The 26700-nt window shown below is 62.1% G+C and overlaps 13 protein-coding genes across 13 annotated transcripts in view; 7 read left to right on the top strand and 6 right to left on the bottom strand.

Moving 5' to 3' along the window:
• Window positions 1-137: 137 nt before the first annotated feature.
• RHTO_03228 (uncharacterized protein) lies at window positions 138-1946 on the top strand (the record flags this gene model as incomplete). Its single annotated transcript, XM_016416899.1, has 1 exon — window positions 138-1946. The coding sequence occupies one exon, from the start codon at window positions 138-140 to the stop codon at window positions 1944-1946; it is 1809 nt and encodes a 602-aa protein (XP_016276618.1).
• Window positions 1947-2132: 186 nt separating this feature from the next.
• On the top strand, window positions 2133-4272 carry RHTO_03227 (methionyl aminopeptidase; the record flags this gene model as incomplete). Its single annotated transcript, XM_016416898.1, has 12 exons — window positions 2133-2284; window positions 2441-2493; window positions 2581-2652; window positions 2737-2859; window positions 2983-3083; window positions 3140-3317; window positions 3376-3471; window positions 3533-3722; window positions 3797-3827; window positions 3884-3928; window positions 3987-4049; window positions 4105-4272. 12 exons carry the CDS (start codon window positions 2133-2135, stop codon window positions 4270-4272), a joined length of 1272 nt encoding a protein of 423 aa, XP_016276617.1.
• Window positions 4273-4488: 216 nt separating this feature from the next.
• RHTO_03226 (methionyl aminopeptidase) lies at window positions 4489-6647 on the top strand (the record flags this gene model as incomplete). Its single annotated transcript, XM_016416897.1, has 12 exons — window positions 4489-4649; window positions 4797-4849; window positions 4917-4988; window positions 5063-5185; window positions 5340-5437; window positions 5498-5675; window positions 5735-5830; window positions 5888-6077; window positions 6136-6163; window positions 6233-6277; window positions 6336-6398; window positions 6477-6647. 12 exons carry the CDS (start codon window positions 4489-4491, stop codon window positions 6645-6647), a joined length of 1278 nt encoding a protein of 425 aa, XP_016276616.1.
• A 155-nt stretch (window positions 6648-6802) lies between these two features.
• RHTO_03225 (uncharacterized protein) lies at window positions 6803-8864 on the bottom strand (the record flags this gene model as incomplete). Its single annotated transcript, XM_016416896.1, has 4 exons — window positions 6803-7612; window positions 7671-8207; window positions 8266-8711; window positions 8774-8864. 4 exons carry the CDS (start codon window positions 8862-8864, stop codon window positions 6803-6805), a joined length of 1884 nt encoding a protein of 627 aa, XP_016276615.1.
• A 361-nt stretch (window positions 8865-9225) lies between these two features.
• RHTO_03224 (uncharacterized protein) lies at window positions 9226-10982 on the bottom strand (the record flags this gene model as incomplete). Its single annotated transcript, XM_016416895.1, has 9 exons — window positions 9226-9341; window positions 9407-9579; window positions 9640-9763; window positions 9822-10055; window positions 10116-10186; window positions 10243-10340; window positions 10398-10452; window positions 10517-10549; window positions 10609-10982. 9 exons carry the CDS (start codon window positions 10980-10982, stop codon window positions 9226-9228), a joined length of 1278 nt encoding a protein of 425 aa, XP_016276614.1.
• A 564-nt stretch (window positions 10983-11546) lies between these two features.
• RHTO_03223 (uncharacterized protein) lies at window positions 11547-13176 on the bottom strand (the record flags this gene model as incomplete). Its single annotated transcript, XM_016416894.1, has 8 exons — window positions 11547-11730; window positions 11789-11912; window positions 11994-12227; window positions 12290-12360; window positions 12422-12519; window positions 12583-12637; window positions 12700-12732; window positions 12794-13176. 8 exons carry the CDS (start codon window positions 13174-13176, stop codon window positions 11547-11549), a joined length of 1182 nt encoding a protein of 393 aa, XP_016276613.1.
• Window positions 13177-13669: 493 nt separating this feature from the next.
• Window positions 13670-15523, bottom strand: RHTO_03222 (uncharacterized protein; the record flags this gene model as incomplete). The annotated part of the gene is made up of 6 exons (XM_016416893.1): window positions 13670-14102; window positions 14161-14284; window positions 14341-14648; window positions 14703-14800; window positions 14853-14940; window positions 15000-15523. 6 exons carry the CDS (start codon window positions 15521-15523, stop codon window positions 13670-13672), a joined length of 1575 nt encoding a protein of 524 aa, XP_016276612.1.
• A 760-nt stretch (window positions 15524-16283) lies between these two features.
• RHTO_03221 (SH3 domain protein) lies at window positions 16284-18318 on the bottom strand (the record flags this gene model as incomplete). Its single annotated transcript, XM_016416892.1, has 4 exons — window positions 16284-16895; window positions 16966-17765; window positions 17921-17986; window positions 18057-18318. The coding sequence occupies 4 exons, from the start codon at window positions 18316-18318 to the stop codon at window positions 16284-16286; spliced, it is 1740 nt and encodes a 579-aa protein (XP_016276611.1).
• A 597-nt stretch (window positions 18319-18915) lies between these two features.
• Window positions 18916-20622, top strand: RHTO_03220 (mitochondrial ribosomal small-subunit protein Mrp51; the record flags this gene model as incomplete). The annotated part of the gene is made up of 1 exon (XM_016416891.1): window positions 18916-20622. The coding sequence occupies one exon, from the start codon at window positions 18916-18918 to the stop codon at window positions 20620-20622; it is 1707 nt and encodes a 568-aa protein (XP_016276610.1).
• Window positions 20623-20769: 147 nt separating this feature from the next.
• RHTO_03219 (uncharacterized protein) lies at window positions 20770-21757 on the top strand (the record flags this gene model as incomplete). Its single annotated transcript, XM_016416890.1, has 4 exons — window positions 20770-20824; window positions 21042-21155; window positions 21279-21523; window positions 21632-21757. 4 exons carry the CDS (start codon window positions 20770-20772, stop codon window positions 21755-21757), a joined length of 540 nt encoding a protein of 179 aa, XP_016276609.1.
• A 111-nt stretch (window positions 21758-21868) lies between these two features.
• On the bottom strand, window positions 21869-23380 carry RHTO_03218 (inositol-pentakisphosphate 2-kinase; the record flags this gene model as incomplete). The annotated part of the gene is made up of 3 exons (XM_016416889.1): window positions 21869-22564; window positions 22625-22894; window positions 22952-23380. 3 exons carry the CDS (start codon window positions 23378-23380, stop codon window positions 21869-21871), a joined length of 1395 nt encoding a protein of 464 aa, XP_016276608.1.
• A 946-nt stretch (window positions 23381-24326) lies between these two features.
• RHTO_03217 (uncharacterized protein) lies at window positions 24327-26024 on the top strand (the record flags this gene model as incomplete). Its single annotated transcript, XM_016416888.1, has 6 exons — window positions 24327-24841; window positions 24898-25154; window positions 25212-25448; window positions 25506-25629; window positions 25694-25869; window positions 25930-26024. The coding sequence occupies 6 exons, from the start codon at window positions 24327-24329 to the stop codon at window positions 26022-26024; spliced, it is 1404 nt and encodes a 467-aa protein (XP_016276607.1).
• A 195-nt stretch (window positions 26025-26219) lies between these two features.
• Window positions 26220-26700, top strand: part of RHTO_03216 (alpha/beta hydrolase, carboxylesterase) — a gene marked incomplete at both ends in the record, with an annotated part of 1597 nt that continues 1116 nt past the window's right edge. The window contains 2 exons of the mRNA XM_016416887.1: window positions 26220-26434; window positions 26506-26676. Coding sequence (XP_016276606.1) covers window positions 26220-26434; window positions 26506-26676 — 386 coding nt within the window. The remainder of the gene's footprint in view (window positions 26435-26505; window positions 26677-26700) is intronic.

Here is a 26700-nt window from a genome sequence, read left to right as displayed (position 1 = left end):
CGTGTCGAGGAGGTTGGCGGACAGACACTCGCTCGACACCGCTTGCTGGACTCGCTGGGGCTGCTAGAGGCACGCACTGCCTGCTACACGGCTGCTAGAGTCGCCGAACCCCGCCCGCACGCGGTGGAACGGGATCAATGGACGACCCGCGTCCTCATCGACTACCCGGCGAACAGTCGACCACCCTCCCACTCGCGTCGTTCGCAGCGACACACGCACCGACGCACCCACTACCACGCCTGCTCACCGACCCAGTCATACCGCGCGTCGCAGCAGTCGAGGGATGGCTGCTCTCGTCCAAACCGGCCGCGCTCCTCCTGCGGTGGGGACTCGTCTCGGAGCGCTCAATCGTCCTGGTCGCGCTGCTGGGACTCGTGTCGGCAGTCATAAGATGGAGGAGTCAGTGGCGGGGAATGCTGTGGGCCTTGGGAGTCGGCGAAGCGCTCGGACGGACAGTGAGGCTACTTGAGCGTGAACAGCGCGCGGCAACAGGCGCAGGGGGCGAAGACGATGACGAGGAGCAGCACGTGCTATCGTTCTGGCTGCTCTTTGCGGCGCTCTCCCTCCTCGACAGCCTGCGGACGACGCCCTCGACCGCCGCCCCCTCTCCTCGCTCCTCGATCTTCACCCTCCCAACACGCGTGCGCGACACCCTCCGATCCTTCCGACAGACCTACCTCCACTTCCTGCGACTGTACATCCTCCCCACCGCCCTTCGGACGCGCTTTGCGGCACGCGAACTCGTCCAGCGGTACCCGTCGCTCGACCCAGCCCCTCACCTCGCGCGTCTCCCTTCCCTCCCGCGCTTCTTCCCCTCATCATTCATCGCGTCTCCTCCTACGTCCTCCGTCCCGCCTCGCCGAAGCTCGACCTTCCCGCAACCCCGTTCTCGACCCTGGGATCCCCTACCCACGTCCCTCCCCCTCTCATGGTCATACTTCGCCTATCCCTCCTCTTTCTCTCCCTCGCCCTCGGTACCGGCATACTCCGTCCGCGCAATGGCAGCAGCCGAAGCGCGCTGGGAACTCGTCAAGCTCTTGATTCTCTGGACGGGTTTGAGGAGGGACGCGTTTGGTGCGAAGAGTGTAGTGTGGGATTGGATTGTCGGGCCGGTTGTTGGGGCTTTGCCCGGGCGGACAGAAAAAGAGACGGTCTGGAAGGTGGTGAAGGAGAGTCGGCGGGAGGAGAAGCTGGAGCAGGAACCGAGGGTCTCGCAGGACCGTCCACGGACGGCTCAAGACTCGGATCACTCGCCTCCTCCTTCGACCTCTCCTTTCCTCCCACTCCAACAACCCCCTCTTCCGCCTGCCGCACCATCCGTGATCTCCACCGCCTCGTCCGCCGCAAACTCCTACACCTGGACACCGCGTCGCGCAGGGTTCTACCGCCCATCCTCCGTCCATCCCTCCGCATCCTCTACTCCCCGCAGACTCCGCTCGTCCTCTCCCACACCCTCAACCTCCACAGCCGGCACCGGCACCCGAAGCCCCTTCACGCTCCAATCGCCCCCTCCAGGCCGTGCATTCGCCCTCCCCCTCCATCAGCCCGTTACGACGACTCCGCAAGGCGTCACGTATCGATTCGCGTCGAGCCAGCACCCTTTGTTGGGTCCTAGGGCGGCGAGTACGAGTGCGATTTCCCTTGCTGCTCAGGGTGAGGGAGCGAGGGGGAGGGGCAGTGGAGGGAGAAGGGGGAAGAGGGACTCGTTGTTGTTTGAGAGTCCGCCGAGGTCGCCTGTTGGCTTGGGCGAGTCTGAGGACGAGGGGTTGTCGAGTGAAGAGCAGGAGGCGGATTCGGACCTCGACCCGCCTCCGACGCCGGGGGAACAAGAGGCGGAGGAGGGTGCGAGGAAGTGGGCTACGGTGCTTGCTGGGGCCGCGCTGGATGCCGAAGGAGAGCACGAGGAGGAGGAGCGAAAGGCGGGCGGCAGCGGTTGGAGCGTGTGAGGTTTGGGTTTGGCGACTCAGACTGTTGTTTTCGTTCTGTGGGCTGTATTGCAGGTAGTATCCGGTCGTATACTTCGCAAAGGGAGAGTGTCACGGCGAGACTGCACAGGCGAGACTTGGCGATATCACTCTTGACATTCGTCTTCTCTCTCGACCTCGCTCTTCTCGCTTGCTGAGACTGTTACAATGCCTGGCGTTTCTCCTACACCGAACGGCGCTTCTGCCGCCTCGCCTGCCGCTCCTCCCGCCGCCGCCAACTCCCCCTCTTCGACTCCTGAGCGATGCGCCAACAAGTGCGGCCAGCCGGCTAGCAAGCTCGAGTGCCCAAAGTGTCAAGCGTGCGTCTAGACGACTTTCTCTCTCCTTCCGCCGGCCCAACGAGCGAGGTGGCAGGCGTGAGGAGCGTGCCGAGAAACGACTTGTACAAGGGTTGTTGGCGCGACGACGACCCGCTCGTAGGACTGGAGGAGCTGACAGTGCCCTCGTTCGCGCAGACTCGGCATTGCGGGCCAGTTCTTCTGCGGCCAGAAGTGCTTCGCTGCGAATTGTGCGTCCCGCGACTGCTTGCGCTTCCTCTCGGCGCGGTCTATCTCGCGCAGGAAGGGGCTGACGAGCACTTTTGTGTGATGTACAGACCCTAAGCATGTCAAGGCGATGCACAAGCCGCCTCCGAAGGTCGAGGTCAAGTATGACTACCCGGAAGGAAGTGCGTCCGTGTCGTCTTTCCTCCCGCAGAGCGCTCGTCAAGACGCTGACAAGTCTCGTGATACTTTGGCGCGTGGTGGCACAGCGAAGGACGCCTTCGACCGCTTGTACGAGTACACAGGCAATTTGCGGGCCGTGATGCCGCTCGAGGAGGTCCCGAAGCGTGAAGTGCCGGAGCACATTCCTCGGCCGGACTATGCGAACAACGGTACGTGGTCTGGGTGCTTTCGGTCTGGGTGCTTTCGTCTTCTGAAACGATGCGGCAGCATATCGTCCTCGAGTCGTCAGCGAGTGCAAGGCGATGCTGATTTTCTCAACCGTGGCTTCGCAGTGCAAGGCCGCTCGTTCTCGGAGGAGATTGCGATGCTGAATGAGCGTCAGGGACGAGTGCTGAATGCGGAGGAGATTGAGTCCATGCGGAAGGTTTGCAAGGTGCGCCGCCTCTTCCCCTCCTCGCTTTCTCCCCTCGCTCACGGACGTCTTCACAGCTCGGCCGCGAAGTGCTCGACATCGCCGGCGCAGCTATTAAGCCTGGTATGACGACGCTGGATATCGACCGCATCGTTCACGAGGAGACGATCAAGCGGGATGCGTACCCGAGTCCGCTAGGCTACCGTTTGTTCCCTCGCTCTGTCTGTACATCCGTCAATGAGGTCATCTGCCACGGTGAGCAACTCCTTCAGCTCGGACGCTCAACGGGCCGAGCTGACTCGGCTTCCTCCAGGCATCCCCGACGCGCGACCGCTCGAGGACGGCGATATCATCAACCTCGACGTCTCGCTCTACTACGGCGGCTTCCACTCAGACCTGAACGCTACCTGTGCGTCACTACCTCCCTTCGCATTCTCAGCTCGCCCCCAACTGACCTTTTTCACCCGCAGACCCGGTCGGCCCCTCCGTTTCGCAACAAAACCTCGACCTGATCGCCTGCTCCCGCGAATGTCTCGACGAAGCGATCCGCATCTGCAAGCCCGGCACGCAGTTCCAGGACGTTGGAAGGGTCATTGAGGAGGTCGCGACTGCTAGGGGGTTCTCGACGAACAAGACTTTCGTTGGGCATGGGGTCAACCAGTGCGTGCTTCTCTCGCTGTTATCCTGACGATGAACCGTCCAAGCGAGTTGTTGACCGTGCGCTGTCCGCGCAGACTCTTCCACGCGCCTGCACCAAACGTGCCGGTGCGTCCGCTAATTCAGATGTTCCGCTGCGTCTCCGCTAACCTCCTTCGTCACAGCACTACGCCGGCAGTCGAGCGTCGGGCACGATGCGCGTAGGACAGGTGCATCGATCTGTCTTACCAACTTGTTTCGCAAGCTGACTTTCGTCTCTCTGCGCAGACTTTCACCATCGAACCCATGATCTGCGTCGGTTCCGCACGCGACACGCACTGGCCCGACAATGTGCGTTCTACCCGCTCACTCAACTCGACTTCCGCTGACCTCGCTAGGCGCGCAGTGGACCGCCGTCACCCGCGACGGCAAAGCGTCCGCCCAGTTCGAGGAGACACTCCTCATCACTCCTACCGGCGTCGAAGTCCTCACGGCTGCGCCAGGCTGGACACTGCCGGAGAAGAAGCTCGTTGCGACGCAGAACGGTGGGCAGGCGAAGAAGGCGAAGCGGTGAGGCGGACCTGGGGCGAGTACTATTGGCTTCGGGCGATAGACGGTAGACTCACGGTGCTTCATGTTGGTATTTTATGCATCTTCTCGCTCTAGCAGTCCTTTCCAGCGAGTACGTTGAGTCGTGCGACCTTTGTAATGGGCTGAATACGAGTTGCCTTTGTATTGCTTCGCTTCTTCCTCATCCGCGTCTCCGAGTCTTGCTGCTCGGCCTGCTACGATGTCTGATCCTTCGACTGCCGCCGCGAATGCCAACGGCGCCGCTGTCGCGCCTCCACCGCCGCCAAAGGAAGACGGCACTCCCGTCGCAGGATCCGGGAGGATGTGCTCGAACGGATGCGGGAAGGAGGCAGGAAACCTGGAGTGCCCAAAGTGTCAATCGTGCGTTCTTTCTGAGCCCTTTTCAGCTTTCCTCGAGCGCTGTTGGGCGAGAAGGAACTTCATCTCCCCTCGAGGCGGCGGCCGTCTCGACATCGCATACGAGGCGCTTAGAGGGCCAGCGAACTGACCTTGGACTCCTTTGCACAGTCTCAAGATCTCGGGTTCCTTCTTCTGCGGCCAGAAGTGCTTCGCTATGAACTGTCAGTCTCGAGGCGTCCGTACTATTCTTACCATGCGCGCTGCTGACCTGTCTCGCTGTTCCTACAGACCCGAAGCACAACGCAAAGTTCCACAAGCCCGCAGCGGCACCAACACCGAAGTACGACTTCCCCGAAGGCAGTACGTCCTGCTTGCCTTCCTTCTAGCTCTCGCATAACACTTACCAGCTGTTCCTCCACGACTTTGTCGCGCAGCCAAGGACGGCTTCGACGGCAAGTTCAAGTACACCGGCAAGCTGCGAGCCGTCATGCCCGTCGAGCCCGTCCCGAAGCGCCAAGTACCGGACCACATTCCTCGACCAGACTACGCGAACCGAAGTGAGGATCTCGAGTCCATTCCTCAGCGATGGACCGGTGTGTGGGGCGGGCGGATATTCGATAAGGCGGAGGAGGTGGCAAAGACGATTGCGTATGGGCTTCCCGAAGTGAGCTGAGTACTGACTCTTCCCCGTCCTTCCTTCGGGAATGACAGCTGAAGGCGATTCCCCTTCTGAGGCTGCGGGACGTATGGAGCGACAAGGGAAAGTCCTGAACGCGGAGGAGATTGAGGGTATGCGGAAAGTCTGCAAGGTGCGTCCGCTTCTCACAAGCCTCGTCAATGAAGCGAGCTCACCCTTCTTCCCCGTACAGCTCGCGCGGGAAGTACTCGACATTGCGGCGGCGGCTGTTCGACCCGGCATCACCACCCTCGAACTGGATGCGATCGTTCACGAGGAGTGCATCAAGCGAGACTCGTACCCTAGTCCGCTCAACTATCACCGCTTCCCTCGATCCGTCTGCACATCCGTCAACGAGGTCATTTGCCACGGTGCGCTTCTCTCGCTTGCGCCGGATTGTTTCGCTCGCTTACCTTCAAGCCGTGCGCAGGCATTCCCGACGCACGACCACTCGAAGACGGCGACATCATCAACCTCGACGTCACCCTCTACCACGGCGGCTTCCACGGAGACTTGAACGCGACCTGTACGCGCTCGTCGCCTCGAATACGTTGGCTTCGCTCACTCCCCTCCTCGCCTCCAGACCCCGTCGGTTCGTCCGTCTCGCAGGAGAACCTTGACCTCATCGCCTGCTCGCGAGAAGCGCTAGACGAGGCAATCCGAATCTGCAAGCCGGGAACGCAGTACCAGGACGTTGGTAAGGTCATCGAAGGTATCGTCAGCAAGAAGGGTTTCCAGACGAACAAGACCTATGTCGGACATGGTATCAACCAGTAAGTCTTGCTGCCTCCGGAGCTTATGTGCGAGGCGCTGACCTTGCTCTGTCTGCAGACTCTTCCACTGCGCGCCGAACGTACCGGTAAGCTCAGCTTCGCTTACATCGCTCCGCCGTTTGGCGAAGTTGAGACTGACCCTCCCCGTCTTGCAGCACTACGCCGGTAACCGTGCCTCGGGCACGATGCGCGTCGGACAGGTTCGTCTGCTGTTGCCGTCCGCCGCTTCTCCCGCTTGCTTACCCTCTTCGCCCACAGACGTTCACGATTGAGCCGATGATCTGTGCGGGTATCCAGAAGGAGAAGCACTGGCCGGACGACGTGCGTTCTTCTCGCTTTGCTTCGGCCGCTTTTCGACATGCTATTGACGATCTCTCCTCTTCCTATTCCGGCTCGCAGTGGACGGCGGTGACGACCGATGGCAAGGCTTCGGCGCAGTTCGAGGAGACCCTGCTGATCACGCCGACTGGTGTCGAGGTGCTGACAGCCGCTCCTGGATGGACGCTGCCCCAGAAGGAGGTGGCGGAGGACACGTCAGCGGCGAAGAAGAAGAAGAAGGGAAAGAAGTAGGACGCTCGAAGCAGTAACACCTATCGCAGCGCAGCCAGCTCCACTCTCGCGTATCTGCTAACGCTGACAGCATGACTGCCCTTCCGAGATAAGCGACGTTCTCCGACACGTGCTAAGCGATTGCTACGACTCAAGCGCTTTCCGCCGGGGTCTCCTTACTGCGACTCCTTGACCCACGAAGGCGCCTCCGACCGCTTCGACCTCGCCTGTTTCTCGTCCACTGCCGCCCTCAGGTCGTCGATGAACGCCTCGAGCAGCAGCTCATCCGTGTGGTCCGCCCTCCTCAGCGCGGTTTCGACTTTGTCGAGGTGTTTCTCGGCGAGACGCTCGAGCTGTGCGGGCTCGTTGACGCCCGCTCGGCGGAGTGCGGGCGCATATGCGCTGTACTCGAACAGACCTTGCTGGTCGAGGTCTGCTAAGTACTCCTCGAGCGTGATGGGCTGCGTAATGGGCTGAACAGGCTGAGCGAGCGGGATCGGGTACGGCGAGTAAGGCGGCGCGGCGTGCGTGTAGGCCGGCGTCTGCGGAGCTGGCGGGACCCAGTGCGGCAGCTGGAAGTGCGACGACGGGTACTGCTGCGGCGAGTAGCCGTACCAAGGGGCGGGTTGCGGGTAGGCGGCGGCGAAGTAGGGCGGAACGGGCGCAGCAGGCGCGCCGATGGCATAGGCGGGCGAGTCCGGCGTCGGGGGCTGGGCGACGAAGGTCGGCGAGCGGTCGGCCTTCGGCTCATCTTCGATCTCGTTGAAGGCGGGCGCGGGAACGAACGGCGGCGGGATCGACTTGCCGCGACCTGGCTTTGGCGGCAGCTTCTTCCGGTTGCGATGAGGGACACGCGGGTCAATGGCGAAGAACTCGTCGTCCGATCCGTCCTCGTACCGCACTGCGACCTTGTCGACGTCGATCTTGCTCACGGGCAGCTTGTACTCGGGAGGAAGGCGGAACGTCGAGGGGTCGCCGTGATTCGCCTGTCGCGTGAGTTTGCGTCAGCAACGAGCGCTCGCTGTATCTACGACCGATGCGTACCGCCGGCTTCTTCTCGACCTCGGGCTTGACCTTCCCGTTTCCCGCACCAGCTTCGTGCCTGTGCGCAAACACGCTCGCCTTGTCGTCCACCAACCACTCCTGGATGCCAAACTGCGGCTTGAGGACGACCTGCCATCCGCACGACACGACCGTGCAGGTATACGCAAGGCGAGGCGAGTTGGACGAGCACTTCTTCGTCGAAAAGCCGTTCGCGCGAGTGTAGGCCTCCAGACTCTGCTCAAACGCCTTGAGGTCCCAGCTCTTGGTCGATTGGAGGAAAGGCGGGACCGTCGGAGGCGTGACGTGGACGACACGCTTCTTGCCGACCTTGACCTGCATGTCCTCCTCGTCCTCCGACGACGACAGCTTGGGGAACGTCTTCTTCGGCGCGTCCGGCTTCCTCCTGCGCAGCTGGCGATCCTCGCCAGGCTTCTGCGACTCGAAGTCGACCTTGACAGGAGGCTTGGCGCCGCATCCGGGGAGACGCTTTGCGCGAGGGCCGGTGAGAGGGTGCGGACCGTCGAAGGTCGAGGGGTTCTGCGGGTGTACGGGTCAGACTTCCGCGTATGCTTCGTTGAGACGGATGCTGACGCACGGGGTAATCACTCGCCAACAACCCCTCCTCCCTGAACGCCCTCTCCCACTCCCTCGCCCTCTCCTCGCCCCAAACGTCCCTCAAATCCCACAACACGCATTCCTGCTCGCACGAAGGCCACAACACGTCCTCCGCCTCCTCTTTCTCGATGCCCTCGCGATAACCCGCCGGCGCACGCAACCTCGCCAGCTCTGTCTTCGCTGCGGCCATAACCTTCCCCTCCGCCTTCTCCAGCTCCTTTGCCGAGGGTCCGTTGCCGACGACGAGCGGGTGATTGTGGGCGAGACGAACGTCGGAGGTGACGCACTCCGCGAGCTTGATCGAGTCGTGGAGCGAGACGGAGAAGGGGCACGAAGGGTGTAGGCAGCCGATCTCGTAGATCTTGCCAGTCATCCGCTTGTCCGTGCGTCTCTTGGTAAGCTTGCCGGGCTGGAAGCCTTGCTCGGCTGGTCTCGCGACGATTGTGAGCGACGCAAGCGAGGGGAAGCGCGAGGGAAAGTGGACGAACCGGCGCAGCGTAGCATTGCGAGCTCGAAGTACACTTCCGGCGCGTAGAGGGGCCACTGGGAACCGACTTCGAAGGTCTGGCGGGCTGTCATGGTGAGATTGGCGAGATGAGGTGGGAGCGGTCGAGGATGAGGCGAGGAGGACAGGCCGGGCAAGAGGGCACTCGGAGGCGACGGCGGCGGCTTCGGACGCTGGCTGTGCAAGTCTGAGAGGCCTGGATCGTGCCAGAGAGGCCTACGAGACGAGCGAAGTGAGCGAGAGGAGCGCAAGGAGGATTGGCCTTCCCAAGCCTCTGCCCGCTCTGCGTTCTCCCTCACAATGCATGCTTGGAGAGCTACCGAGCGCTAGAGTACAGCATCTCAGAGCTACCGCGAGAAGATGCAGAGTCATACAGCGAAAAACAACCGCGAGAGGGATTAGGGATCTAGCACAACAGGAACCGGTGTATGAGGCTCAGGCTTTTTCGTGCGAGGCAGCGACTGCGCCGGTCGATGCAAGATTGAGAGGAGTCTGGAGCGATTCGATGCTCGAAGCGGAGGAGGCGTGCGTGATGGCCGGTCGCAGCTCGTCTGCGAGGGGAACAAGGTTCGTTCGTCAGTCCCAGCCTGCAACCTCAAGCGAGACTCGTACGCACCCATACTCGGATCCGCAAACGGGTTCTTGACCGCCTGCACCTCGCTCGCGCCCTCCTCGACCCGCTCGGTAGACGAAGGCTTCTTGCGATTCGAGCGGAGCGGCCTGAGGAGGAAGCGCATGACGGGTCCGGTGCGAGGTGGAGGTGGGCCGCCGTGCAACTTGTGTCGGAAGCTGCGAGCGAGGAGTAATCAGCCCAAGCGCGATGAGGCGGGGAAGGGGTGGAAGGCTCACTGAGCGGCGAGGGAAGCTTGGTCGTCGCAGAAGCGGACTTGGAGGACGAGCAAGAGCGAGATGACGGTTGTCGCGAGGCCGCACCAGGCTTTGCCCCATGGCAAGTTGTCGACTTCCTCCCAAACTGCACAGGAAAGGAAAGGTCAGCTAGTTTTCGGCGCCGGGAGCGAGAAAAGACGCACGCTTTTCAAGCCAGTAGATCGCGAATGCAACCGGCATGAACTTCTGCACCCAGCAGACGTACGACGAGACCACCATCGAGCGATAGGCGATCTTCAAGAAGCGCTTGGACGCCTCGGGGCGGTCTTGGAGCGCGAAGAACTTGGAGAGGTGGTAGCAGCCGAGAGCGATGTACTCGGTCTGTTCGAGGGTGGCTTGGAGGATCAGCCATTGGGCGAGGCGGGAGAACTTGATCTCTGCGGAGTGCAAGGCGATGTTAGCGGGCAAGAGGGAGGAGGGATGGCGAGGAAACGCACCTGATGTCTTGAACGCGGCGATCTGGCCGACGACTAGAAGAGCGAACGTGAACAGGTGGTGCAGGAAAACCCTGGAGCGAAGGGTCAGCTCGAGGACTCCTGGAAAGGCGAGAAACGCTAGACGAACTCGATGCAGAGGTCGCTGAAAAGCAGGTCGGCGGCGTAACCGACGAGCAAGAGCTTGAGAGCACCCATGAGAAGCTTGATGTCGAAGAGGCGGACCGGCTGAAGATCGCACAGAGTCAGTTTCGCTCTGAAGGAGAACGGCGGGAACGAGCGGACCGTCTCGGGCACAATGAAGAGTCGCCAGGCGCAGACTTGCAGAATGAGCGTGAATCTGCGAGTGAGACGCGGCTGGGTAAACGAGACGAGCGTAACTTGACAGGGCGGACGGAACGCACGTCGAGAGGAACAGGTTGAAGAAATGGCTCAATCTGCGACGTTCGAGCCGTGAGTACTGGCGGCACTCTCCAGAGCGAGCACTCGAACGCACGCAGCCTTTGCCGGCACCGACAACCTCCCCTTTGCGTCCGCAAGCTCGATGCCAACCTTCCCCTCCTTCCCTCTCACCGCCGCCCACGCCCGCTCGACCGCTTCTCCTCGCACCATGAGCTCGAGACTGCCCTTCAAGAGCGCCGCAAAGGTGTAGCACAACACGATGGCCCAGATGTCGGGTGCCCACATGGTGAGGATCTCGTAGGTGCTCGTGTCTGCGATGATGTCCTTGATGACGGCTGGCGAGGCGGACGTGATGTTGGGCAGGTCGAGGTCTGCTCGTCGCGGGAGGAGGAGGTGCATCGCTGAGAGGGTGTTTGCCAGTCCCATCGCGGTGGTGAGCTCCTCCGCAGTGGCGGCCATGGCGGGCATCCTGAGCAGCTACGCTCGTGTGCACGCAGCGGTCAGCGTGCAACAAAAGAGAGCGAGGAGAAAGGCGACGATGGCTGAAGGAGCGGTGCGAGGCAAGAGAAGAGGCAACGCGCGACTCGGACGCGAGGAGGCGAGCGAGCGAGGCCTTACTGATTTGATTACCGCGGGACAATCGCACGCAAACATAGCCGCTCGATCACTTCGCTCTCGCCCCTTCGCAGCAGCAGGTGCCCACCGCTGTGGCTCGACAGCAGGCGGCGATGCTGGACGGCGCTCGTCCCTGCGCACCTGACCCGACGCTGTGGATCTCGACAGCTACGTGCAGGCAGCACGGAATCGCCGGGGAGAGCGAGAGACGCAGAGAAAGTACAGCGTGACCTTCTCAAGCCCGGGATCGACCCACGTTCGCCGGCGCTCGAACGACCGCACGCCCAGCGCCCCTGAAGTCGCTTCGAATGTGAGTGTTACAAGACCTAGTGGCGACTACGAGGGTGTTGAGAGTGATACAGCCGCTTAGGGCGGGACCTACAAAACGAGTGTGTCGGAAGGTCTATCTCGGAGGCGTCAACCGCGTCCGGCTTCACAGACGGGTTTTTCGGCGTCATCGAGCTGAGTGCACTCTTCTACGTGCTGCGGTAGTGGTGAAGAAGGCTCCCTGCGATTTCGCGAGCGGAAGAGTCGGAGGAGGAAGCGGATGACCGGCCCATTTCGAGGCGGAGGAGGGCCTCCTTCAAGCTTGTGGCGAAAGCTGCGCACGCACTCCAATCAGTACGCGTGAAGCTGGGGAAGCAAGGAGGGGGACTCACTGCGCAGCGAGCGAGCTTTGGTCGTCGCAGAAACGGACTTGGAGGATTAGGAGAAGCGAGAGGACTGTGGTGGCCATCGCGCACCAGGCGCGACCCCAGGGGAGGTAGTCGACTTCTGCCCAGACTGCCCGTCGTGAAGGAATGGCAAAGGAGAGTTAGCCGCACAGTCGAGGTCGTGCAAGGACGGGGAAAAGGGTGAGCGCACGCCGCTTGAGCCAGTAAATCGCGAATGCCACCGGCAAGAACTTCTGCACCCAGCAGATGTAGCTCGATACCCTCATCGCTCTATATGCAACCCTCAGCATCTTCCTCGCCGTCTCCGGCCGCTCCTGGATCGAATAATACTTCGAGAGTTGGTAGCACCCCAGCGCAACGTATTCCGCTTGCTCGAGGGTTGCTTGGAGGACCAGCCATTGGGCTAGCCGGCAGAATTTGAGCTCTGCGAGAGGAAGCAGGCGTGAGCGAGAGGCGGACGAGGGGAGGACAGGGGCAGGACTCTACCGGAAGTCTTGTAGGCTGCGATTTGGCCAACAACGAGGAGAGCGAAGGTGAAGAGATGGTGGATGAATATACTGCATCTCGACAGCGAAGGATCAGCGCACAGTCCGTCGAGAAGAGAAGAACGCGACGAACTCGATGCTGAAGGCGCTGAAGATCAGGTCGGCGGCGTAGCCGACGAGCAGGAGCTTGAGAGCAACCATGAGAACTTCGACGTCGTCGATGCGGATAGGCTGCATCGTACGACAAATCCCAACGATCAGCATAGATCCGACGGAAGGGTATGCAGGACTGACCGTCTGAGGCACGACGAAGAGACGCCAGGCGTAGAGTTGGAGAGCAAGGACAGTGCTGTCGAGAGAGAGCGGGTCAGTGGCGGAAGTCAACAAAGAGGCGAGGGGAAAAGGGTGTACGTTGTGAGGACGAGGTTGAAGAAATGGCTGACGCTGTTCCCTCCGAGACGCGTCAGTACTCGGGCTGTATTGCAGCATCGGGAAGCGCACGCACGCAGCCTTCGCCGGTACCGACAGTCGCGCCTTAACATCCGCAACCTCAATCCCGTCCGTCCCCTTCTTCCCTCTCACGCTCGCCCAAGCGCGCTCCACCGCTTCTCGCCTCACCAGCAACTCCGTACTACCTTTCAGCATCGCCGCAAAGAAGTAACAGAAGACGACCGCGGTAAGGTCCGGACTCCAGATGGCGAGGATCTGGTACGTCCGCGTGCTGTCGAGGATGGATTTGAGGACCGCTGGATCGGCTGAACTGATGTCGATGTCGCGGGGATGCAGGGAGGGGAGTCGCGAGGGGAGGTTGAGGTGTTTCGGAAACTCCGTCGCAAGGGAGGAGACGAGGGAGCGGGCGGCTTCGTGAAGCCGGGAGACGGGCGCCATCGACGCCAAGTCGGCTCAGGCGTCTTGCCAGCGAGCGTGAAGTAGTGAAAGAGCGTGGGCGATGGCGGAGGAAAAGAGACGAAAGGAGCCGACTCCATGGTGGGACTCGCATCGCCCCGGACCCTCGCTCAAGCTGTTCCAGGCCATCTGAACGGATTTACCGGCGTGGCTGCTCCGTCTGTCTCGCTGAATGGTCCGAGCGAGCGAGAGAGAGAGCGTCGTGGTGAGTTGGGAACGGCGACCTTCTCAGGAGGCGCTACTCGTTGCGTACGACTCCCTTCAGCACAGAATGCTGGAGTAGAGTGCCAGTCTAGATATGCGCGTGGCATCGAGCAGAGAGGTCGCCCTTCAGGCGGCGAAGCGGAATTCCCGCGTTGCAAATACAGATACTGATCCTACTGAGCAATACTGAGGAGATAGATGCGCCGCCTGCGGCGAACCCTTCTAGCTATCTACAAGACCACAGAATATCACTGCTGCCACGCATACCCCCTTAGCGAGAGACGGGACGGCGGAGCGCGTCGGCGACATCAGAGAGAGGCGAGCGGCGGACGTCGAGGCTGACTGGGCGGACCTCCGAGATGGACGCGGTGTCGACCGACGAGGGACGCGGGAGGGTCTCGGCGACGGACGAGGCGCTCGAGGCGACGCTCGCTCGATCAGCCGTCAAGCTCCTCCTCTCCTCCTTCGTCGACTCGCTCTCGAGCACTGGCAAGTCGAACTGCTCCATCTTGCCTTCCTCCATCGAACGAGCCTTGAGAGTCGACGAAAAGTCGCTTGGAGCGGACGAGCCGGGGACAATGGTCGAAAGGGGGAGACTTGAGGGGGTGCGCTCGCGGTGTGTACGGCGGAAGGGGGAGGTGAGGATGCGCATGACGGGCCCGACGCGAGAGGGGAACGAGCCGCCGTAGAGCTTGTAGCCGATGCTGCGAGACGAATGGAGAGTCAGCTTCTATCGGAGAGGAGGAGAATTGGCGGACCCACTAGTTCGCGAGCGGGATCGCATCGTCGCAGAACTTGATCTGGAGGGTCAGGAGCAGACTGAGGATGACAGTGCAGAGGACAATCCAGGCGCGACCCCAAGGGAGGTGGTCAATCTCGTTCCACACTGCGTCGACCGAGCGTCAGCGTGCGAGGGCGTCTGATCGAGCGAAGTTTACGCACTCCGACCTAGCCAGTAGAGCGCAAAGGCGGCAGGCAGGATCTTCTGCGGCCAGGCGATCCACGTAGTGAAGACGAGGAGCTTGTGCGCTGCGACGAGCAGACGCCGCTGAAGACGCGGACGCCAATCCTGCACGGCGTAGTACTTCGATAGGTGGTAGGCGACCATCCCGCCGTAAGTCGTCTGTTCAGCCGTCGCTTGCAGGATGAGGTACTGCGCGAGGCGGAAGAACTTGGGACTCTTGGTCTCGAAGGCGGCGAGTTGGCCGACGAGGAGGAGCGCAAAGGTGAAGAAGTGGTGGAGGAAGATCCTGCTCGACGCGTTTCGTCAGCTCTGGCTCTGTTGACACGGAAGGAGGACGTACTCGGGGCGCAAGTCGGAGAACAACATGTCGCAGCCGTAGCCGATAAGGAGCGTCTTCATAGCGGTCGATAGATACTTGATGTCGCTCATGCGGACGGGCTGTGCACGCACGACGTCAGCTGATGCTGAGCGAGACGAGGATGGGACGCACCGAGCTGGGCAGGACGAACAGTCGCCAGGCGAAGCACTGCAGGACGAGCGCGATCGTCGCGACCGTAAAATTGAGTGCATGGCCGAGCCTGCGTGCGCTCCACCCGTCAGTCGTAGTTCTCGACGAAGCACCGCGGAGGAGACTCACGCCGCCCTCGCCGGACTAGCCAGCAAAGCCTTCACCGCCTCGCCCTCGACCCTCCCGCCCTTCCCCTCCGCCTCCCTCCTCTCCATCGCCTCCCTCGTCCTCCTCACACTCCTCCGACTCACCATCACCCCCAACACGCCCTTCAACACCGCCGCGATCCCGTAAACAATCACGATACTCCAAACCTCTGGAGCCCAGAAGGTGAGGATGTCGTATCGCGTCGTACCGATCTCGATAATGCCGACCAAGTCAGCGGGTGAAGCGGCCGCCGTATCCGCAGGAGGGATCTGGGCTGTTATCGAACCGAGTTGGGCGAGGTTGGTCGATAGGAACGTCGAGTTTGTCAGGATCGTTTCGGTTTGAAGAGCGGAGAGGGTTGGAAGGACGGGTTGGAGGTCGGAAGAGAGGGTGTGGAAGAGCGAAGTGAGGAGCGAGAGGTTCGCGGTCGTTATCTGCTGTGGGAGGGAGAGGAGCGACGACGAGAGCGAATCGACAGCAGAAGGGAGGGAAGCGATCGTCTCCATCTTCCTCGTCGTCGGGCTGTGCAAGCAAACGTCGCTGGGGAGAAAGGAGCGAGAGAAAAGGACGAAGGAACCACCGAAGGGAGGGAAAGGAGAGTCCGCGGAATTCGAAGCGGCGCGAGAGCGACCCACGGTTCCGCAGTCGGACATTATTTGCCACTTGTCGAGATAGGAGTGCGCGCGCCGAGGCTCGGCGGTTTAGGAGGGGACCACGAGCACGCCACGAGGAAGAGCGAGAGCGAGGAGGAGAGCGGAGTGGCGAGCGGCAGCAGCGGCGAGACAAGCAGCGAGCAGCGACGAATGAGCAATCTGTGAGCAGCGAGAAAGCGTATGAGCGGTCGAAGCGAAGCGACAAAAGCGAAGACGAAGAGGACGACACACCTCGCTCTCCTCCTTCCGCCACGAGCGCGATGAAGGGAGGGGTATAACGAGTCATGTTTCTTCCAGACGAGAGTTCTGATGATGATGAGGCATAACGTGGGCGGCGAATGAAAGAAGGAGGAGTGAAGGGAAAGAAGACAACGTAAGAAGGCGAGTTGGCGTGCTCGAGGGCGTTCAGGGGTGTCGGAAAGCGAATGTAAGAGAGTGTGCAGAGAAAGGTGAAGAGAGGGGTATAAGGGGAGCGTTGGCGGGTTTGGCGGGCGTCGAGAGTTGGAGAAGAAAAAGTCAAGGTCGAACCCGCACAGCAGGTCCCGTCCCTCCTCCTCCTCCTCCTCCTCCTCGTCTGCCAATCATCTCCAAGTCTATCGTCCATGTCGCCCACTCAGATCAACGACTTGTCCTCCTCCTCCTTCTTCCCCTCTCCCTGTCCCTCTCCCTGTCCCTGCTTCTCAATCACCTCGCCCAACGCAACAAACAAATCCGCATCGCGACTCGCAATCAGACTACTCGCGCGCTTCATCTGTCCCGTCGTCCCCGTCGTCGCGGGAGCGGGGATAGTCTGCACGCTCGGGGGGAACGAAGCGCTGAGGGGCGAGTCGGACGAGGTGAGTGCGAGAGGGGCGAGTTGAGGCGGTCCGGACTTGATGCCTGCGTTCTCGGATTCGGCGATGGGCTCGAGGGAGGTTGGGGTGGGAGGAGGGAGCGGGACCAGTGCGGGGTTGACGGGCGCGAGGGGCGAAGGCTGGGGAGAGCCAGGCTGCAACGCGCTCGGGACGGGCGGACTGAGCGCCCTCTGAGCCTGCTGCTGGACTTGCTGGGAAGGCTGAGGAGGCTGTCCGTTCACGCGCACGGCCGACGGAGCCGGAGGGGGGCAGACCTCGCCGAGGCAGTCAAAGGGGAAGACACCCTTCGCTGGCGGGCGTCCCGAGTTCAAGTTGAGCCCGAGCGCCCAGCCATCGTCGTACTTCATGAGGACCTGGACGGCGTCGCCTGCCTGCTCACCCAAACCAGCACACCAACTCGTCAGCGGGAGGAAGAGGAAGGGTAGGGGGGAGGGAACGCACGTAGAGAACCAACTCGTCGTCCAAAGACGGGTCAAAAGTCCCCTTGACGCGTCGGATCTCGCCCTGTCCCTCGCTCTCGGCGAACGGGCTCGACTGGGCAGACTGCGCGGCGGCGGCGGCGAGCTGGCGGTTCTCGAGTTCTTGCTGCATCTCGCGTTGCTCGATCGAGTCGACTGCGGCGAAGGAGGCGGGGGCGAGCAAGTTGATCGCCGAAGACTGCTGCTGCTGAGGCCATCCCTGCGCAGGAGGAGGAGGGTACGGCTGCCGCTGCTGCTGCTGCTGAGGCGGGACCATCGCGCCGTACTGGTTCACCGGCGCGGGCGGCGGGGGCGTCGGCGAGACCGGGGGGTTCTTGAACGGGTTCTGCGCCTGCTGAGTTGCGCCGTACCCTCCCCCACCAGCATAATACTCCTTCTCCCTCTCGTTCTCCGTTCCCCAAGCCGTCGGACTCGCACTACTCGCACCCCAAACCCCCTCACTCCCACCCGTCTCCCTCTCCTTCCTCCACCCTCCAGCCCCAACCCCACCCATATCCGGCGACTGCTGGTCGAAAAGCGCCTGTCCGGATCCGCGAGCGCGAGACGCTTTCCGGCGGCGGTAGAAGAAGATCCCGCCTACGAGGGCGAGGACGGCGAGGATCGCGATGACGATTCCTGCGGCTGCGCCGCCTGAGATGCCGGAGCTTGATGAGGTCGAGGAGGAGGAAGAGGCGGTTGAGGAAGAGGAGGGCGCGGAAGAGGCGGACGACTGGGAGAGGGACGCGACGCGTGCGGCGGAGGATGGGGTCGTCGCGGCGGCGGCTGCGTGCGAATACGAGAGAGTCAGCAACGAGTAAAGTGCTGTTTGTCGTGCGTTGCGACGCGAGTTGCGAGGTGCTCCAAGTCGAGAAAGGCGCTTGTTTGGCGCCGGGAAACGGTCGCGAACGGAATGCTCGAGGAGGGAGAACTGGACGCACCGCTCGTCGTGGTGGTCGTGCGCGCTGCAGGTGCAGTCGTCGTGACCCTCGCAGGCGTCGTAGTCGCTGCGAAAACGCGTCCCCCAAAATCGTCAGCAAAGGCGCGTTCTCGAGGAAGCGAGTCGTCGAACGCAACTGGTGTGGCCTTGGATGATGCGAGACGTGACAGTCGGCGCCGCATCAGCAGCAGCCGGCGTGGTTGTCGCACGCGCACCCGCGACGCCCCTCGCAGCCGCCGTCGTCTCTGCTGCCGGGTCCTGAGGCGCTGCGACGAGGGAGGTCGCGGCGAGGGGTTCACCGACGACGGCTGTGGCTGCGCCTGCGCCTGCGACTGCGCGCTGGCGCTTCCTGTGTCGCATGAGCATGCGTGCGCCCGCTAGGTGCTCGGGGGTGTCCATTGGTCGTGAGTGGGTGCCGAGGAATGCTCGCTCAGGACGCGCGGAAACAAGGGTGCGAGTCGCGGTTGGACGAGTGGTCGAGTGGGCTGGGTGTGGAGTGTCGCTCCGTGTGTGTTGGTGGTGCTACCGTGTCAAGAGTTGGCGAGAGAGAGAGAGAAAGAGTCTGGGAGAGTTTAGAGCAAACAATAACGGACGAAGGCGAGACGCGTCGTGCCAGTCGTCGAGTTAGCGTGTTCAGGCTGTGGGCTGAATGAACAGTGCAGCAACAGTAACGAGTTACAGCGAGTTGCAAGCGAACAAGGACCTGGACGGACATTGCGAGCCAAGAGACGAGCTGAGCGGGAGAGGAGCCTCCTGTGTTGCCAAGGTGTAATCAGTTTGTATTGAGACTACACCTCGAATACAAAACACACAAGGGGGAACCCACGAGCACTCCTCCTCCCTCCCTGCTACCATCGCCCGCAACCCGCTCACCCGTGGCACCCGCTAGCTGGGCCAACTGACTGCCGAGGGTCACTCGCACAGGGCCAGGTTCTCCAGCTGAGGCCCACCGCCTGCCCGCGCGCACCCGCTCTCTCGCACTCGCTTCCTACCGCGATGGCCTCCGCAACCACCTCGTCCACCTCGAGCGCAGGCGCCTACTCGGCCCTTCTGCGCCGCTCGAAACTCGCAACCTTCAACCCGCGCATCGACCAAGTCTACACCGCTCCCTCGTCGTCCCGCGCGCACGCCAACAACTACGGCCTCAAGCGTCCGCTCCCGCCCAAATCGACCCGCACCGCACCCTTCGTCCGCGTGCTCCAACTCGACTCGACAGACGGCAGGACTGGGTTCCGCAAGGCGACGAGGGAGACAAAGTTTACCCGCCAGTGGGCCGAGGTCGGTGTGGGCATCCAGGCGACCGTCTTGGGTGACAGGGCCGGCAGCGGCGGCACGGTCGGGAACAGGAGGCTCTGGTTCCGCCCCGAGGTGCAGACCAGGTTCATGCCGCCCGGATTCGCAGGCGGGATCCAGCAGCCCGGGCAGGAGAACGTCCCCGGACGCGAATTCGCCGTCGAGCCTGGCGTCGACTCCAACGCCGCCGACGCTCCTGCCGCCGCCGCCGCCGAATCCTCTCCCATCGAGTCCCAACCGGTCCCCAACTTCTTCCTCATGCAGCCCGACGCCTTCGACCAATTCCTCCTCGACCTCGGCCGTCGACGCTCCGACTTCCGCGCGTTCGTCGCCGCGGAAGAAAACAAGCGGTCCCTCTCGCTCGGACAACCCGCGAGTGCGGATCCAGAGACGTACGATTTGTACGCGCACGCGCAGCGCGAACCGGTCGAGCTCGTCAGGCTCGTCGAGCGCTTCCTCCGTTTGCCGGCTGAAGTGGACCCGCGAATTCCGGGCGCGGAACCTTCAAAGCGCGACCCTGCGCACGCTGAGCCGATGCCGCTCGTCCACCCGACCCTCGCACTGCAGTACTCGACTCCGACGCCTCTCGAGTCGTCCCTCGCTCCGCCCGTCGAGGGACGGATCCTCGGACCAGTGAACGACGCCGCGCGCAGCGGACACATCGGCGCGTCGTACGACCGCAAGAACAAGGTCTACGCGCAGGTCCTCTCGCAAATCTCGATGATCCCCGCCAACGCAGCGGGCAACACCCAGCCTACGACGTGGTTCCCTGACGTCGCGGGCGAGCGGTCGAACGTCCCTGGTCGTGCGTCGTTCCGCGTCCAGCCGACGATCAACCCTACGATTTACGCCGCGCGCGCATCACTCGAGCGGGCCAACTTCTACGCCAGTATCGATTTCCGCCCGCCGACCGAGGAACACGGCTCGGCTCTGCTCGACCACAGTCGAATCGAGACGCACCCCGTCGCCCTCCCAGCCGAACACCTCGCTTCGATCCGACCTTTGCCCGGAACGCAGGCTTACTCGGGCAACAACCCGCCCGAGGTGCGTCCCAGGGCGGGATCGGGCGGATACGCGTTCGGTGCGGGCGCGAGGGCACCGTTGTTGGGTTCGAGTTTGACGGATTTGTGGAGGGACGGCGAGGGCGCGCGGCAGGGCGGAGGTGGGGCGCTGGGAAGTTTGGGCGAGTTGTTTGGTGGTGGGTCGCGGAGGAGGAGGCAGGGAGATGGGGCGGATCCGATTGCCCAGCTTCGAGCGCGCAGGCAGGCGCAGGGACAGGGCCAGCAGGGACTGGGACAGAGGGCAGGGAGGAAGGGACAGGCGAACGAGAGGTCGAGGGAGTTGATTGGAAAGTTGCAGAGTATGATGAACAACGCCAACGCCGGTGGGAACGGCGGGTCGGCGCAGTAGGTGTTTCGCACCTAAGCAATAGATCTCGTTTCGCAGCTCTCTTTGTCGTGACGGACGCGAGAGTCTTGGGCGGTGAGAGAGTGAGACTTCGACCTCGTCCCCCTCACCCTGCTATCTCACCTCCTTCGCCCGCTGTCCAGCTCAGCCATGCTCAAAGCCAAAGCACGCGCAGCAGCTACCGCCGCAGCAGCGAAGAAGAAAGGTGCGTCTCTCGCGCATCGTCTCGCTTCATCGGTTCGAGGAGGAGAGGCAGGAAATTTAGCGTGGGAAGAGCTTGCGCGGGCGAGCGAGGTGGATGAGTGAGGTACAGGATAGCTGATTGCTCTACTATCGCTCGCACTCGCCCTACCCGTCCATCACCACTTCACACGACCCCCTCTCTCCTCCCTTCCTCCTCTCGACCTCTCAACGCGATACAGCCGCCGCCGCCGCAGCCGCAGCTCAAGAAGCCGCAGCTCAGCAAGCGCAACAAGCTGCGTTGGGCGTAGCGAGCACGACGAGGAGCGGGAGGGGGTGGAGGCCGAATGTTACGCGTGCGTTTTGTGTTGCGTTCGCTCTGAGGGCCTGTCTAGTTCGACGTAACGTCCAGGAGAGCGTTGTCGGACTACAGGACAAGCCAGTCGCTGCGAAAGTCTGACGCTCGATGCCTCGCACAGAGTACTGGGTCTCAGGCGCCTCTATCCTCGCTCCAGGCGGCTCGATCCAACGAATAGGCTACGACCAAACCCTCTACGAAGAAGCTGTCCGAGTCGTCATCCTCGGCGAACAACCTGCTGAGAAGAGGGAGATGGCGGGGACTATTCCGAGGAGTCAGGAGGAGGCGGAGGGAAGGGCGGAGAAGGGGAAGGAGGCGCAGGGGATGGAGGGGTACAAGACCAATAAGGAGGACTTGGCGACTATCGTGAGTCGGGACTTCCGCTTTTGCAGCGAACTGCGGATTCGGCCAAGCTTTACGCAGATCCTGCTGTTGCGCTTCCCAGGCGGGATGACTGACTCTCTGCGTCTGTAGCTCGCCCACCTCGACGTACCGTCAGCAGTCGCCTCGCAAGCACTGCGAGCGCACCGAGGAGACCTTGCAGCGACGCTGGCGGAGCTGGCGGAGCCTCCACGAACTGCGCTCGCCCGAGACGTGTAGAGAGTCGAGCTGGAACGCGATCTTTGCAGTAAGGAACAGGAAGTGTCTGCGAAGGGTAGAACGAGAGGCAGCGGAGAGAAGAAGTACAACAACACGACCTGCCCGAATCCCTCAGCCCTCTCTGCACTGTCTAACTTCGCCCGCCCGCCCCACCGCCTCCATCCGCTCCAACCGCTCCTTCCAGCACTCCACGATTTCCCTGTCCATCCTCCAATACTTGCCCAGCCTGTTCATCGGCTTCGGATCGAGGTCGATAGCCTTGACCGTCCCGACCGTTGAAGCCGCCGAGTCGAGCGGGAGCCGGATGATGAGCGAGCAGTCTTTGAAGGTTGCTGAGAGGAGGTAGGCGAGGATCGCGTCGCGCCAAGGCGGAGAGGGCGAGCCTTCATCGGAAGTCGAGGAGGCGAGGAAACGAGATTCGAGCGTCGCCTTCGATTGATCCCACTCTTCATGACTGAGAGGCGACGACTCTCCTCCTTGTTGCCGACCGAGCAAAGGCGAATACCGCCCCACCCACTCAATCCACTCGTCCAACCTCGGCTGTCCACCCAGCTTCTGCACCTCCTCCGGCCCAAAGTGCCGCGCTAGGTCGACTCCGGTCGTGCGGGAAAGAAGCGAAGCGAGTCCTTCGATGTAGAGGACGTCGAGGAGGGATTGAAGCTCCCGGAGGAGAGGAAGGGCGGGCGTACGAAGGAGGGTTGGTGCGAGAGCGTGGGCGAAGAGGGAGGCGCGCGAGATGGGTGATGCAGGAGGGCCGCTCGTGGTCAGGTGATCAAGAGCGTAGTCGAGAGGTGAGGCTTGATCGGCCTGTAGACACGCAGGTGTCAGCCTGACTGCGCGCGAAACGAACGAAGAAGCGATACTCACGTTGCCTGGCAGCACCTTCTTCCCGTCGAGGAAGATGCGCAAGTTGTTGATCCCTCCCTCGCTCGACATCCAGCTGCCGTAAAGCTGCTCGAGCGCCTTGTGCACGCGAGCCGAGTTGCCGCTGTACAGGTCGAGTGGGCAGAAGCCGTCTGAGCCTTCGCCGTCGGACGCCTTGTAGTGCCGGTGCATGCAGGTGCGACAATAGGTTGTCTTCATCGACGCGGTCGATGGCGAGAGATGCGTGGGAGACGGGAGGAAGCCCCATTTTGGCTGTCGAAGCCAAGTTAGGTCAGTCACGGCGCACTTGAAGGACTCCGCCGAGCGCACCTTGATCTCGACGGCAATGACCCCTCGGCCAGCGATGAGGTCCTCCACAACGACGCCCTCGGGTGTGTCAAGATCGACCTCGTCCTCCGCCTCCCGTTCCGCCGGCCGCACTCCTTGCGCCCGCATGTCCTCGACGAGCTCCTCCAGCCAGTCTCGCGACAGCGGCACCTTCTCCATCACGACAACGTTCGCCTCGCCTAAGAGCGGCGCGATGATCCTCGCGCCAAACTCGACGTCCACCTCTGAAGGAACAGCGTCCTCCCCTCCCTTGACCCCGCCTGCCCGCTTCTTGCGTTTCCTCAGCCTGAGAGCATGGCCCGAGAAGGGCGAGTCAGCAGGACCAGCGAACGAGACGACGAGGTTGGCGCCTCCTTCGGCCGTGTACTGCCAGGCGATGGGAGAGGTCGTCTCGAGTGGTGGGAGCGGCATAGCACAGTATGGGCGCTGGTACAGGGTCTGCTGAAAGCTATCGCATCACCATCTAGCCAATCTAGCGCGTCGAGCGAGGTGACGAGGTTCGACCACCGTTCTCCCCACCTCTTGTTCTCCTCAGCTTCGCACAACACCGCCTGCTGGGGCCGTGGCTTTCGTGAGGCGCTGTTGCAGAGCTCAAAGCCCTTAATGGGTGAACCGCTTGCTCCCGCGACACCGAGAACGCCTTGCACCTCTCATCGCACCTCGACGTCCAGCACATCAGCACACCCCGACACTGCGGCAGAGGAGGTTTGCGCAACGCGGATACAGCTGCAGAACACTTCGGCAGCTCGGCCGAAGGCTATCTCTGTCCGCTTGTCAAGGTTGACCAGATCGCGACCCGCGCCTCGCGAGTTCACGCAGGATGACGAGGTGCTGAAAATCCGGCAAGGGGATGCAGGGCTTCGAGGGCGTATGTGCACAGCGCCCACAATAACGACTACTGTCGAATCCGTCTGAAGGACGCAAAGTTGAGCCGTCGGTCGCCGCTGCCGATGTGGTCCCGCTCACCCGCATGCTCGCACCGTCTCCGTCGCTTCTCCTCGAGGTTTCGGGGCTCGCGATACGCACGCGGCGCATGGGGAGGCTCGTCAAAGGCGGAAGAACGATGCACAGACGCGCAGGCGCCGCCAAAGAACGCTCGCAGCCTTGTTCCGGGTTTCCGCTCGGCCGATCGGGACGTCAAACCTGGAGCTGATTGTGCTTCCCCGGCTGCCGATTGTCGTGTACGCACACCCGAGCGCTGTATCTCCAGCTTACGGCCGACTTTGACGCTGGACGAACGTTGAATAGCAGGAGTTTCGAGACGATGGGCCTCCCTGTCGTCCTCGCTTGACGGCGCACTCGCTTTCTTCCTTTCTTTCCTGCAACGAACTCTCGCATTCCTTCGACACCTCGCGAAATGGCCACCATCGACGCCCTCCCGAAAGTCGTCGCATCCTTCGGCGCCGCCGTCTCCTCCCTCCCATCGCAACTTATCTCGTCGACGGACGTTCCCCTCCTCTCCTCTCAGCTCTCTCACCTCGCCTCCGACCTCTCACCTGCCCTCTCTACTCTCGGGGCAGCACAGCAAGAAGCCCTCCTCACGAACGCGACCTGGCTCGCGGGACAAACCTCGCAACTCTCGTCACTCGTCGCTCGCCTTCCCGCGGCCGAACGAGTCTCGACATCGCACGACGAGCTGCTCGCGCTCATCCAAATCGCCTCGACGCGATACGACCTCCTCACCGTCTGGACGCCAGACGTCTGGTCACTTCTCTTCCTCTTCCTCGTTGCGATCCTCCTCAAGACCATCCTCGCTCTTTCTCTCTCGCCGGCGGCTATTCGTCGTGCTCGTGGTGCACTGCGCGGGAAGTACGGCGTCGACCTTGACGGCGACATCGCCAGGTCTGCTCTCCAAAAGCCCGCGCGCTCAGCGTCAGTTCTCTCGTCCTCCTCTCGCCAGCACAGCCATTGACACTCCTCCATCGCAGACTCGGGCACCTCCTCAACCTCCTCGTCTCCATCGCCGCCCTAACCTTCCAACTCCTCGCCTGGCGGCTCTTCGTCCTCGGTTCCGAACCGATGCGCCTCCTCGACTACCAATACTTCCTGATCGCGCTCAAACTCGTCCTCCTCGGCTACGCTGTCGACTTGGTCTTCGGAGATGTCCGGCCGGAGATCTTCCTCCACCATACCTTCACTTTTCTCCTGATGTTTGTTGGGCAGCTTGCGGCGTATGAGACGAAGAGTGCGTTCGGCCTAATCTCGTCTCCCTCTCTACGAGCTAACACGTCCCACCTCGCAGGCCCCAAGTTCTTCCGCTTCGCACAATACATGCTCCTCCAAGCGACCCTCGAACAATCGACCTACCTAGCCATGGTCGCCTACCACATTTCGACTTACCTCCGCACGCAAGACCACCGGCCCGACTTGCAGGCCCTCTGCGTCAAGGCGGCGCACAAGTTGCTGGTTTTCACGACTTGGATTACGTGGGTGCAGAAGATGGGACCGGCGGCGTTTGCGCTGTATTGGATCGGATCGAGTGCGCAGTCTCCTTTTCGATGTTTGAGGATGGTGGGCTGACGAACTCGTCGAACAGTGTGGCGCGACATCGACGGACTGGGCTGGGGCAGGACCTGGCTCGCCTGGTCGACCCTTATCCTCGCCCTGCTCCTCCTCCTTCAGACCAAGTTCTGCGACGACGTCAAGCCGCTTGCCGACTAGTGCGTCGCGCTTCCTTGCCCGCATGGAAGACCGCAGGAACTGACTTGATCCCGGGTTGCGCAGCATCGGCTGCAAACTACATGGCGGTCCTCGTCCGCCTCGCAATGGCCCTGTCATGCGTTTGCTCCTCTCGCCCTTCGCTCGACGCTCGAAGGCGAAGCGCGGCGATATCGAGGAGGGAGTGGAGGACTCGGAGGAAGAAAAGACGGAGACTGTTTGCTCGTCGCCTGCTCTCAAGGGTGCGTCGACGACTTTCCTGCGCTCTCGAGTGACTCGTGCTGATCCTCGCACGCCAGCAGACCTCGAAAAGGACGCCTCCGATGCCCAGCTCGACGTCGACTCGCTCCCACACCTCTCTCAGGACTCGCGGCGGTCGTCCCAGACCCTCGCCTAGACACTCCAGACTGGCCCCGTCTATCCTTATCTGTTCTCCCTAGACGTTACCGGGTGTTTGCAAGTTGGTATTCGTGCTCAGTTTCCCCCTGCGAGACCGGCTTCCTCGCCGTTGCTCCGTCCGAGGTGACCAAGGCGGTGCTTGGCTTCGAGCTCTTTCTCCTCGCTTGTAGACCGCTGTTTAGAGTGCTGGAGGATGCTCGACTGGCTCGTGTGGCTCATGCGCAGACTGCTCCAGCTCGTCGGACTCGCCGCACCCGTTCGCCTCGTCCACAATCCGCACCTCTCAAGCATCTGCTCGCTTGATGACACCGGCCGCAAGCGCACGACGTCGCTCGCCAAGGTGCTCGAGCAGTGCAAGAGCTTGACTGGAAAGGATGCGTGGTACACCCCGACCGCATGGCTGGCCAGGTGCGCACCCCTCTCGATCCCTCCCTCGCCGACCCCTCTGTCTTTCTCACGCCGAACTTTTTTGCTCGCAGCGGTCATTTGGCGACTATCGCTTGCACGCTGTTCAAGTTTGACTACGACCACATTCACTACACGCGAGAGCTGATTCGGGTCCCGGATGGAGGGACGATCGCGGTGGATATTGCGCCGGCACTCGAGGACGGAGAGGACATGGACGACCGGCCGATCCTGGTAGTCTCGCAGTGCGTTCTCCGTCTCTTTGACGA

The sequence above is a fragment of the Rhodotorula toruloides genome (assembly GCF_000320785.1).
Source record: "Rhodotorula toruloides NP11 unplaced genomic scaffold Scaffold2, whole genome shotgun sequence".
Taxonomy (NCBI): domain Eukaryota; kingdom Fungi; phylum Basidiomycota; class Microbotryomycetes; order Sporidiobolales; family Sporidiobolaceae; genus Rhodotorula; species Rhodotorula toruloides.
The sequence above is the reverse complement of the archived record's forward strand: the minus strand, read 5'-3'. Positions and strand labels throughout refer to the sequence as shown.